The 11,459-nt window shown below is 59.4% G+C and overlaps 1 protein-coding gene across 1 annotated transcript; it reads left to right on the forward strand.

Annotated features, from left to right (window-relative positions):
• Positions 1 to 1,453: 1,453 nt before the first annotated feature.
• Positions 1,454 to 7,834, forward strand: LOC127392503 (glutamine synthetase). Its single transcript, XM_051636551.1, has 6 exons — positions 1,454 to 1,631; positions 2,157 to 2,318; positions 4,003 to 4,149; positions 5,005 to 5,132; positions 6,221 to 6,420; positions 7,076 to 7,834. Exons 1-6 carry the CDS (start codon positions 1,466 to 1,468, stop codon positions 7,395 to 7,397), a joined length of 1,125 nt encoding a protein of 374 aa, XP_051492511.1. The 5' UTR covers positions 1,454 to 1,465; the 3' UTR covers positions 7,398 to 7,834.
• Positions 7,835 to 11,459: the final 3,625 nt, after the last annotated feature.

Raw genomic sequence — 11,459 nt, forward strand, 5'->3', positions numbered from 1 at the left:
TGAGAGTTTATTTGAAATCCTACCCTCCTCCCAGAAAAAAAAAAAATATCAGAGCATTTGAGATAAGGCCCAGCAGGCGCTGGGAGCTGTTTGCCCCGTCTGCCTTCCCACCCCGTGTGCCCTGGCACCTTTTGGATCCCTCTGCTCTGACAAATGTGGAAACAGAAAAGCTGTTTAATTGATCCCACAGAGATCTGGGTTGGGCTCAGTAGCTGGAAATTGCTGCTGTATCGAAATAATCTACTCGCCTTCCCACGTGCTGGGCTGGGTTTTTTTTTGCTGCCTGTAAATCTGATCAGAGCTGCTGCCACGAGTGGGGAGTCGTGGGTTTTAAAGGTTCTTGACTATGCTCTGGTGATTTAAAATGTAAGGAAAAAAAAATAATTATAGTAGCTCAACGGTTTATAGAAGTGAGGGGCTAAAGAGGGTGATTTCAGTGTTTTCCTGCTAGCCTGCCCTGCATCCCTCAGCCTTTCCTTCCTTTACAGCTGGGATGCCCAGGAGGGAAAGGCAGCCTGGACCCATCAGGGGGCTGGAGCTGGGTGGGCAGGAGTGGCCTGGGAAGGATGGGGTGGGCTGGGGGGGTTCAGTGGCTGCCAGGGAGCTGGTTGCCCCTGTCCCCAGGGAGCTGGTTGCCCCTGTCCCCAGAGCCAGCCAGGCCCCCCGCTCCGTTCCCAGGCATTCCACCTGAGCTGGGCATGGCCCAGTGAGGCTTTTGGGGTGCTGGGGGGAGCACCCCATGCCAGCCTCGCTAGCTCTGCGCCCCAGAGCCCGGAGCCAGGCTGGGGGGACAAAGCTCCTACTGGCAAACCCCAGAGAAAGCAAAGCACCGGGAGGAGGGAGGACACGTGCAGGGATGGGGGTGCAGGTGGGAAATAATATTTAGCAAATAACGTGTTATTTTAAAATGAATTGACGTTTTCACAAACGGATACCTGCATTTTTAATAACTGTATTTTAATGTAGTCATCCTTGTTTCAACAACCGTACCTATAATAGCTGTAACGATACGGTAATAGCTGTATTTTAAATAATATTTAAACTATATATTTTTTAATATCTTGCTTGCATAAGAAAGGAAAAATCACAACAAACGTTTTTAATGGGTAACCCTGAGGGGGGTGGCCGGGGCCGCCCTGGGGAGGAGCCGCTTCCCGCACCGCCCCCCTCCCCAATCCGCGGGCGCGTATAAAGCGCGGGCGGGCGCGGGAGCGCGCAGGGCTGGGGCCGGTGAGCGGGGGGTGCGGGGGGGGGACGCGGTGGGGCCGGGGGGAGCAGCAGCAGCATCAGCAGCATCAGCCGGGCTGGGGTGGCTGGTGGTTATTGTGGCTTTATGATTTGTTGTTGCGCGCGCAGGGAAGTTTGCTTGGAAAGATAAAGCGGGGGAGTGGGAGGGGGGGGGTTGGAAATGGGGCGGGGGGGGGTGATGCCGTGCTCACCTGTGGGTCTCGCAGGGTTGGTCGCCATGTCGGTGTCACACAGCTCCAGGCTGAACAAGCTGGTGCGGGAGCAGTACGCGCGGCTGCCCCAGGACGGGGCGGTGCAGGTCACCTACGTCTGGATCGACGGCAGCGGCGAAGGGCTGCGCTGCAAGAGCAGGACCCTCGACAAGGAGCCCAAGAGCGTGGAAGGTAAAGCTGCTCTGGGTGGTGGAAGTGGAGGGGGGGACGCCGGGGAGAAGTTCTGGGAGGTGGCCCTTGGTGTTTGCGTGGCAGCAAGTGACACCTGCCGCAGGTTGTCCCGCGGGGGGAGATGGAGCGGAGGGTAAACACCGGCCTGCGTCGCTGCGGTTTGTTTCCTCCGGGAGCTCTGTCATTAGGGCTGGGTGGGAAGGGGAGGACCAGATCCTCGCCCCTTGCTTCTGGGCAAACAGGCGTGGGGGCGTGTTGGCAGCTGGTTGGGGGTTGGCAGAGGGAGGTGAAGTGACTGGGGCAGATCCTGCCTGTGCCCTGGCGGCGCTGGGGGGTGAACGCACGGAGGGAACATCGCTGGGCTTTGGGGACATGGAGGAAAACCTTTGTGGCCGCCATCCTGTGGCACTTGGTGCCCTTTGGGTGCTTCGTCCCAAGTCTAAGCCACCAGCACTTGGCACGATCCATCTGCGAGATACCAATCCCACTCCTTGCTCTGTCCCCCCCCCCCGCCCTGCCTCGCAGATGTTCCCGAGTGGAATTTCGACGGCTCCAGCACGGCACAGGCAGAGGGCTCCAACAGCGACATGTTCCTGGTGCCTGTCTGCATGTTCAGGGACCCTTTTTGCCTGGACCCCAACAAGCTGGTGCTCTGCGAAGTGCTGAAGTACAACAGGAAACCCGCAGGTGAGCAGCTCCAGCGGGCACCCCCCGGCTCCCCGGGGTCACCCCCCTGTTATGTGGGGAGGCATCACACCGGGGGGGGGGGGGCCCTCTCTCTGGCCTGCTGGCACTGGGGAGCAGCTCAGCACCGAGCACTTGGCTCAAGGCTCTGAAATTCGAGTGCGGGCGTTTGCAGGAACTTGTTTTAGCGGCGCCGGGCGAGGAGAAGAGCAGGAGGACGTGGGAGCCTGCCCGAGGTGTCACCCAGCTCTTGTGCCCGAGGTGTCACCCAGCTCTTGTGCCCGAGGTGTCACCTAGCTCTTGTGCCCGAGGTGTCACCCAGCCCTGGGGCTGTGGGGTTACCGTGGTGGAGCTGGAAGCAGCCTCAGGGTTTTTTTAGCTTTCAGGGGTTTGAAGTGCAGGGTTCATGGTTGCTCTCCTCCTTGCTGGGCTGCAGAAAAGGAGGGAGAAGGTGCTGGGCGTCATGGGCTGGCTCGGGGTGACCTTCTGCAAGCGGCTCTGGGTCTTATCACCGCAGTCCGCAGCCCCAGGGTCCGTCCTGTCCGGCTGATAAAGCTCCAGACAGGGGAGGGGGGGCCGGACCGTGAGGGGCTCCCAGAGGGCTTGTTTGCTGGCAAATAACCGGGAAACTGGGGCCGCGTCCCCGCTTGGGTGCGTGGGGGGCAGGGAGACGGTGTGTGTGGGTCGGGGGGTGCAGACAGGGATGGGGGGGGGCAGCGATGGGAACAGCGGCTGGTTCCTCTTCCACCGCCCTTATGTCTCTCAGCCGCGGGGGAAGGGTCTGGGTTGAGGTTCCTGCCCGGCAGCTCCTCCTCCTCCGGAGCAGTCTGGGAAGGGAACCCCCTGTTCCCGGAGCTGCCGGTGCCCAGATGAGGGGTGAACCCTCCGGCTCTTCCCAGCCCGGGTCTCCGTGGATGTTAAGGGCTGGGTGGGCTCTGGGGGGTGGGGAAACAGCCTTTCCCTGCTCCCTCATCAGTGCAAAGGAGGTGTCACCAGCCCCGTGCCCTGGGCTTTGTCACAGCAGTTCTGGGGACTTCTATTGCAATTTAAGAGCAGAATTTGCAGCCCGGGGGTTTCATGTCCCTGGGCTGCAGTTTTTCAGCCTTCTTTCCCCGCCTGTTTTGGCCCAAACTCTCACTCCCCTTGCCTGGCACGTTGTCCCATGTCAGGATGATTCTCTGACATCTGTATCTCCCTGGCAAAGCCCTGGTTCTCCCAAGCACCCCAAAAGGCCAGGGCAGAGCCAGCCAGCCCGGGTGCCAACCAAAAACATGGATCAGGAGAAAGATAATTGAGCTGAGGCTGAAAGAAGGAGGATGGGGTTGAAGTAGTGATAGGAGATGTATAGTCCTTGTTCCCAGATCTGCCAGACACCCTTTGGACAGGGCTGGGGTAGGTCCTGGTGTGTTAAGGGGAGGATGTTCCTGGACCATTGGTTGTGGTTTGGGGAGTAGGCTAATTAACCTTTTGGCTTGTGGGCTGGTGCTTTGGCACTGGAGTGGCTCTGCAAGGAGGAGGCTGATGAGCAGAGGATGTTGCAGGAGGGGGGATCTGCTCACTGGGTGCCTTCAGGCTCCTGTGGGAAGTGCTCAGCAGTGGTGCAGCCTCGACCTCTGAGTGGGGTGGAGCAGAGCGTGGCAGGCACCTGCCCACAGCCTGGGTCTAACCCAGACCTCTCTGTCCCTAGAGACCAACCTGAGACACACGTGCAAGAAAATCATGGACTTGGTTAAGGACAGCCACCCCTGGTTTGGGATGGAGCAGGAGTACACGCTGCTGGGCATCAACGGCCACCCCTACGGCTGGCCCGACAACGGCTTCCCTGGCCCCCAGGGTGAGTGCTGCCTCCCTTCCCCAGCCAAGTGCTCCCCTCAGCTCCCACCCTGCTGCTGCATCATCCCATCCCCAGCCTTGGGGACAGCTTTCCCACCATGGCTGTCCCCAGGGCAGGAGACAGGATGAGGTGGGGTGGTGTTTGCCGACAGCAGCGGGTGCCCCACGGCTCCCGCTGGACCTGGGGTTGCACAAAGAGCTTCAGCTGCACGACTTGTTTGGCAAGGGCTGGAGAACCTGGCTGGAGAAACCTCTTCCCTGTGGCTGTTTGGGAGAGGACCAGCACATGGTGCTCTCCTGCAGAGGCAAAGTGAGCCTCAGCACCTCAGCTGCCTCCTGGCAGAGGGTCAGGGGTTTCCCAACCTAACCTAATCAGCCTTTTGGGGGAACCAGCTTCTTTCAACATCTCCCTTCCCCCAGGCGGGGAGAAGATCTTCGTGTCTGCCCTGCTGGAATGAGGAAGAGCTGTATAAAACCACAGCGAGCTGAATTTTCTAGCCATGAACAATGTCAGCTGTTGTCAGAACAATCTGGGACGCTTGATGTGCTCAGAGGGTCAGCGAGGTGCCACGGGGCAGATCAGCCAAGCCAAGCTCTCCTTATCTCCTGGCCACCTCCTGGTTGATGCATTACAAGTCCCGTTTAACTGCCTAGATAAGGCAGAGGTTGCACAGATTAGTTGCTGGTCCTGGAGTAGGGGTGGGTGCCTCTATGCCCTGTGGAGGGCAACACCACTGAATTCCCTTAAGTCCTCTGCAGATGATGGCTGGTACCTGGGAGTGTTAAAAAAAAACCCACAAAACAAAACAACAAACAAAAAGCTTTATTTGGGTGGTGACTCCTCTTTCCTTTCCAGGCCCCTACTACTGTGGGGTTGGAGCAGACAAGGTGTACGGGCGGGATATCGTGGAGTCCCACTACAAGGCCTGTCTCTACGCGGGGGTGAAGATCTGTGGCACCAACGCAGAGGTGATGCCCTCCCAGGTGGGTGTGGGTGGCTCCATCCAGCCCCTTTCCAGTGATGGGTACGAGTTAACATGAGGCTGGAACAAACCAGCAACTCCCAGCTCCTCCAGGATGCCCACACCAGTGACTCCCCGCAAGGACAGGAGCAGTTGCACTGCTGGGATGACAACGTGCACGTTTGATTTTTCTCCTCACTCACTCCTGCTTTTTGGAGCAGGGAAGTGCAGTGCCAGCCGAGTCCAGCTGTGGAGCTGGTGTCTCCCCTGCACTTTGCTTCCCCCCCAGGAGCTGGGGTGCAGGGCACAGCATGAGCTGGGACAGGCTGTGGGAGCAGCACGTAGAGGGATGGGTGTCTGCACCTGGGAGCTGGGAAGCTGGGGGTGGGGATGGGGACACGGCCTTGGGGAGCTGCTATGGGGGATTTGGGTTTATTTAGGAGTTAGCCAGAGGGAATCCCTGATTGCATTAGGCTGGTGGCCAGACTGGCCGGCGGCAATCGGGCCCTGAGGCTTGTGAGTTGTTGGTTCTCCTGCTGCTGGTGCAGCCTTGATAAGGGGGGGCTTATCTGCAGTGCAGCTGGGACAGGACTTGAAACAACCCTGCTGTTTGCCAGGGCTTTTCCAGAGTTCTTCCTGGCTGCTTCCTGCATCCAGGGCTCTGTCTTGGCCGGGCTGTGCCAGCAGCCATGAATGTGTCACCCTCTGCTTAGTCACCGTGGCTGGAGCAACCCTGGCTCTGGCTGGGGAAGGAACAGCCCTGGGAAGGACTAACGGGCTCCTTGGGAAGGGTTAATGGGCCCCCCAGTATTGGGGGATCCTTCATGCAGGATCCTGGAAGGCCAGCTTGGTGCTCACTGACCTCCATTTTGATTGACACCCCCTTGGTTTGCCTTATTGAGTCACGAGCAGTTTATTCCCATTTTTTGGCGTGCCAAAGCTGTCGTGTTGCTTGCCTGGATGCTGCCCATCCCTGCCTTCCTCCCAAGGGATGAAGCTCGGCCACAGCCCAGCCTGGCAGCCCTTGCTGGGGGGTGGGCAGGGACGTGATGGCTGGGGAGGCACAAACCTGCCTGTCCTCACCGGTGCACCTGCTCCCCCCTCTGCCAGTGGGAATTCCAGGTGGGTCCGTGTGAAGGCATCGAGATGGGGGATCACCTCTGGATGGCTCGGTTCATCCTCCACCGCGTCTGCGAGGACTTTGGGGTTGTGGCTACTCTGGACCCCAAACCGATGACCGGCAACTGGAACGGCGCCGGGTGTCACACCAACTACAGCACCGAGGAGATGCGGAGAGAAGGGGGCCTCAAGTGAGTCCTGGGGGAGTCCCTGGGGATGTACCTGGCAGGTTTGGGGTAGAAGGGACCCTCAAGTGAATCCTGGGGGGTCTCTGGGGATGTACCTGGGAGGTTTGGGATAGAAGGGACCCTCAAGTGAGTCCTGGGGGGGTCCCTGGGGATGTACCTGGGGGGTTTGGGATAGAAGAGACCCTCAAGTGAGTCCTGGGGATGTACCTGGGGATGTACCTGGGGATGTACCTGGGGGTTTTGGGGTAGAAGGGACCCTCAAGTGAGTCCTGGGGGAGTCTCTGGGGATGTACCTGGGGGGTTTGGGATAGAAGAGACCCTCAAGTGAGTCCTGGGGATGTACCTGGGGATGTACCTGGGGGGTTTGGGGTAGAAGGGACCCTCAAGTGAGTCCTGGGGGGGTCCCTGTGGACGTACCTGGGAGGTTTGGGGTGTCCTTGGTCGTGTGTCTCCATAACTGGGTGGCTGCACTAGGCAGGGCTGGGCCTGTCCCAGCTCATTTTGTTTTCAAGGCAGCTGGTGATACAAGCATCCCCCGGGCTGTGCTTGTCCCTGCGCAGGAGGAGGGGGTGACAGGGTGACAGCAACCCTGGCGGTGGCAACGCCCTCCCAAACGAACCCACTGGCGAGCCCAGCCCCGTCCTGCTCTCCCCAACAGGCACATCGAAGCCGCCATCGAGAAGCTGAGCAAGCGGCACCACTACCACATCTGCGTGTACGACCCGCGGGGCGGCAGGGACAACTCCCGGCGCCTCACCGGCCACCACGAGACCTCCAACATCTCCGAGTTCTCGGCTGGGGTGGCCAACCGCGGGGCCAGCATCCGCATCCCGCGCCAGGTGGGCCAGGATGGCTGCGGCTACTTCGAGGACCGGCGGCCGGCGGCCAATTGTGACCCCTACGCCGTCACCGAGGCCATCATGAGGACCACGGTGCTCAACGAGACCGAGGTGGAGACCAAGAACTACGCTGACCACTGAGGCCGGGGGCTGGGGGAGGTGGGTTTGTTTCCACACCAGCTCCTCCCGGGGTGTCCGTGCCACATCCTCAGCCTCAAGCTCAGACTCTTTAGGAACCTCGCTTCTGGTTTTGTGCAACGTCGCCTTAGAAATATATATATATATATATTTTATAATAAGAGGGAGGGGCCCAACCTATTTTCTCAACCACTTTTTTTTTTTTTTTCCTGGTGCCTGGTTTTAGGTCACCCCCGGGGAGTTGTTTTGTTTGTGTTTCTTTTCTTTTTTTTTTAATATATTTTTTTTCTGATGGACTTTGCACTGTGATGTACATAGATCCCGCCATGGAAACTGCAGCTGCTGCTGTTTGCCCCTGGGGAGGGCGGGTGCCATATCTCTCTTGCAAGGAAATGATGCTAATAAATAATTGCCCTGGCTGCGTGGCAGCTGGGTTATGCTGTGGTGGGTGCATTTTTTCTTTTTCTGGGGCTCCGTGGAGGATTTAATTTGGGGCTTGCTGCCGGGTCGCAGCCACCGAGCAGGGGCTGGAGGAGATGCTGGAGGCTCCTCGGAGCAGGTGCCTGGGGCTGCCTCGCCCCGTTTTGCTGGCAGCCAGAAGCCATCTCCTTCCATCGTGATCCCTGAAAGGCAAACAGAGCAGGCAGGCTGAGCAAACAGCGGCAGGGGCAGCAGCTGGTGAGCGTTTACACAGGGTGTGTGAGGCTGAGTCAGCAAAGCCACCCGGCGTGGGCACAGCCAGACACAGCCCTCCCCTCTGGGGACACCTTTGGGTGACGGGGGGGAACCCTGGGGACATCCTCCTGCTGCACCCCAAGGCCATGTCCTGCTGAACCGCGGGGACGTGGTGAAGCTCCTCAGGTTGGAGGCTCTTTACAAGGGGGTGGTCACAGATTTGATTCATGGAGCAAACCCCCCCCCCTGCCAGGTGGGGACATTTTCACGTAGCTGGGGTGTTAACAGCATCTCCGAGGGCCAGGCCTGTGGGATCCCTCCACGCTGCAGCCATGGGGTTGGCTGCAAGCACAGGGGATGAGTTTCTGGTCCCAGGGACACCTTGAAGAGGCAGGTCAGGTCCCTAGGACGGAGCTGCAGGATGTGACCCAGCTGTGGCCACCAGCAGGGAGGTTGCCTGGAGAAGAGGGGAAGCAGCAGCATGGACAGGGGACATCACGTCCAGTCTGGTGCACTCATGGGGATTTTGAAACTGGTCTTATGCTCAGCTTTGGATCTGGCACAAGTGACAAGCCAAAAAGGAGGACCCCAAAGTCCCTCCTGCAGGTCACGGCGCTGCCAAGTGGGGACTGAGGGGGGTGGGAGCCCGGGGGGGTGGCTGTGCCCCCCACCCCGAGCAGCCAGGAGCCCTCCGTGTCTCTGAGCTGTTCAAGAATAAATGTAACCCTGACCCCTACCCTGAGGAGGACAAAATTTCCCTCCAGAAATTGCTGTTCAGGATGTTTAATGTTTTTCATCACAGCCACAAAGCTGTCCTGTGCTCCTCTGGTTTCTATGCTGTCTTGAATGGGTAATTTGAGCACTGGGGCAACGACTGCTGGATGCAGCCAGAAAATCAATAAAGAGCTAAATCTGGATTAACGTTTGTTTCCCTGGCAGTACCAGTGGCTTGAAGTACTTCAGCTTTCACCGTGCTGTGCTGCACAGCCCTGCTCAACGTGGGCAACTGTGTGAATCCAGGTCACCAACGTGCAAACCTCTCGGCACGGTGCAGCTGGACGCTCTGTTCCTGGGTCTGACCCTGTGATTCCCCTCCGATAGGCAGCCCTCCTCTTCAGGGAGGCTGCAGGGGAGATCCAGGGACGTTCCTGGAGCCACAGCTGGGGCTTTTCCCTCAGCTGGGATCAGCCCTGGCCGCTGGGAACACACGTCCCTCTGGAGCTGTTGTGTGCTTGGGCACTGCCACCTTATCCTTTGCCAACACACAGATCATCTTCTTTGTACTTTTTGGGGTCAAAACGGGCCGGACCCCACATACCGGGTTTCTTTTTCCTAAAGCAGGAGTGATTCCCACCCTCAGGGCCTGCAGCACAGGGCACCGAGGACACCAGCAAGCTCCCACCGGAGCTGGTACCACTTCGGTGCTGCTGTCGAAGGAGGGTTTTTGGGTCCAGCCAGTGCAGAAGGAGCTGGGGATGGAGCCAGACCTTGGGCTTGAGGCTGTGGGGGGGAGACGGTGGCCCCGTCCCCACCCGTAGGATGGGCAGTGCTGGGAGGAGATGGAGCCGGCACGTCCCGGCGCCCTGCCCGGCGGTGGTGGGAGCGGTGCTGGAGGAGCCCACCCCAGGAGGGGGCTGCAGTGCTGACAAGAGTTAATCCAGGGCTTTCCCAGCAGAGCATCCCCAGGAGGGGGCTGCAGTGCGGACAAGAGTTAATCCAGGGCTTTCCCAGCAGAGCATCCCCAGGAGGGGGCTGCAGTGCGAACAAGAGTTATCCGGGGCTTGCCCAGCAGAGCATCCCCAGGAGGGGGATGATCCCCCGCAGCCCCAGGCTGGGGCGGGGCCGCATCCTGCGCATCCCACGCAGGTCCCGTGCCCGAGGAGCGAGGGGTGCTGCGGTGCTGGGGGGTCTGGAGGCTCTTCCCGGGGCTTTGCTGCCCTCCTCAGGCGCGGACACAAAGCACCGGGGCCGGGGCTGGGCTGGCAGGGAGCGGAGAAGCCGCTGGACGAAGCCCCGCTGGGGTGACAGCCCCGGGGGGGCGATGCGGGGGGCTCTGCAGCGCCAGCTCCTTTTTTAAGAGGCTCTGAGTGTTCCCACCCCCACCCCCGCCCCGGACCACCCTACACCCCCTGCACAGCTGCACCCACCTCTGCCGAATCTTGCCTTTCTCCCCCGTGCACCCACAGGTAGTGGCAGGTGAACACCCCTCTGGGGTCCTCCCCCTGCCCACCCACCCCTCGGGGGGCACAGGGGGGGCTGGGTGCTGCCCAGGGGTGGGTCATATTTGCCCCCAGGGCTGTCACCCAACAGACTGACCAGTGGCTCCAGCAGCTGCCTGGGTGGGACACACCAGGACCAGGTGGGCACCATGGCTCCTTCTTTTGTCCCTCACCACCAGGCACCCCAAGAAAGGCTCTGCAGAGGGACACCCAGGGCGGGGGGGGGTGAGCACCGTGACCACCCCGTGACAGGGAGGGACAGCACAGGGGCTCGCAGGGCTCTCCATCTTCAGAGCTCTTTTTTACCCAGGCTGGTTATAAAAAGGACATTAGAGTGACAACCCTGGTGCTAACACTAGCATGACTAGAAGCTGCTGGCCAGGAGTGGGGAGCTCTGGGGAGAATTAAAGGCCTTCACTAAAATGTCAGGAATCACTTCTTTTTTCCCCACCCTGTCCTCCAGCCTGCACGACCTGCTTGAGTCCTGCTATCTTCATGAGCATTAAAATGGTTTCAAATTAGATCTACAGAAAATTGATTCTTTTTTTTTTTCCCTTTTCTTTTCCCCTCAGAAGCCTAGTCTGGCTTTTAAAGGCCAGTGATCATATTTCAGTTCTGTGTAAGAGCATCTTTGATCTCGAAACCTCTCAGCTCGTAGAGCGACACGGCTCGTTACCAGCAATTCACATCATGCAGTGATGGACAAGCACCACAGAGAGCCCCCGATGGGCCAGGAGAAGAGTTAGGGAGAGGTTTGGCTGGGGGGGTGCTTGGTCCTGGCCCCCACTAGCCCTGTAGGGCTCTCCTGGGTCCAGCCTTGCTCCCAGGTAGCCCGGTTGGTGGTCAACCCCCACCAGGCTGGTGCTGTGGTCCCTACAAGTATGAAAGAGCCCCAGCAGCCCAACCTTAGCTCCAGGTGGGCTGTTTGGGGAGTCTCTGGGGACACTTGGGGTGACAGGAGTGTTTTGCTGAGAGGGTGATGCAGCCCAGAACCTGGAAATGCACGACGGGTTTTCTCACATGTCAGACCAGCCCCGTGTGGCATCCCTGCTGCTCAGCACCCTCTGAGCACCCCAGCGTGGGGCCTGCTCACGGGTGCTGTGTGGGGAAGGGGTCACCCTTCCTGCTGCTGGAGACCTGCTGCTGGTTCTCTGCTGGGAGGTCAGAGCAA

Source organism: Apus apus, chromosome 19 (assembly GCF_020740795.1).
Source record: "Apus apus isolate bApuApu2 chromosome 19, bApuApu2.pri.cur, whole genome shotgun sequence".
NCBI classification, from domain to species: Eukaryota; Metazoa; Chordata; class Aves; order Apodiformes; family Apodidae; genus Apus; species Apus apus.

Coding starts and splice junctions, on each gene's coding strand:
- LOC127392503 (XM_051636551.1), top strand. CDS start 1,466: ATGTCGGTGTCACACAGCTCCAGGCTGAACAAGCTGGTGCGGGAGCAG. Junction 1,632..2,156: donor GGAGCCCAAGAGCGTGGAAG/GTAAAGCTGCTC, acceptor CCTGCCTCGCAG/ATGTTCCCGAGTGGAATTTC. Junction 2,319..4,002: donor GTACAACAGGAAACCCGCAG/GTGAGCAGCTCC, acceptor CTCTGTCCCTAG/AGACCAACCTGAGACACACG.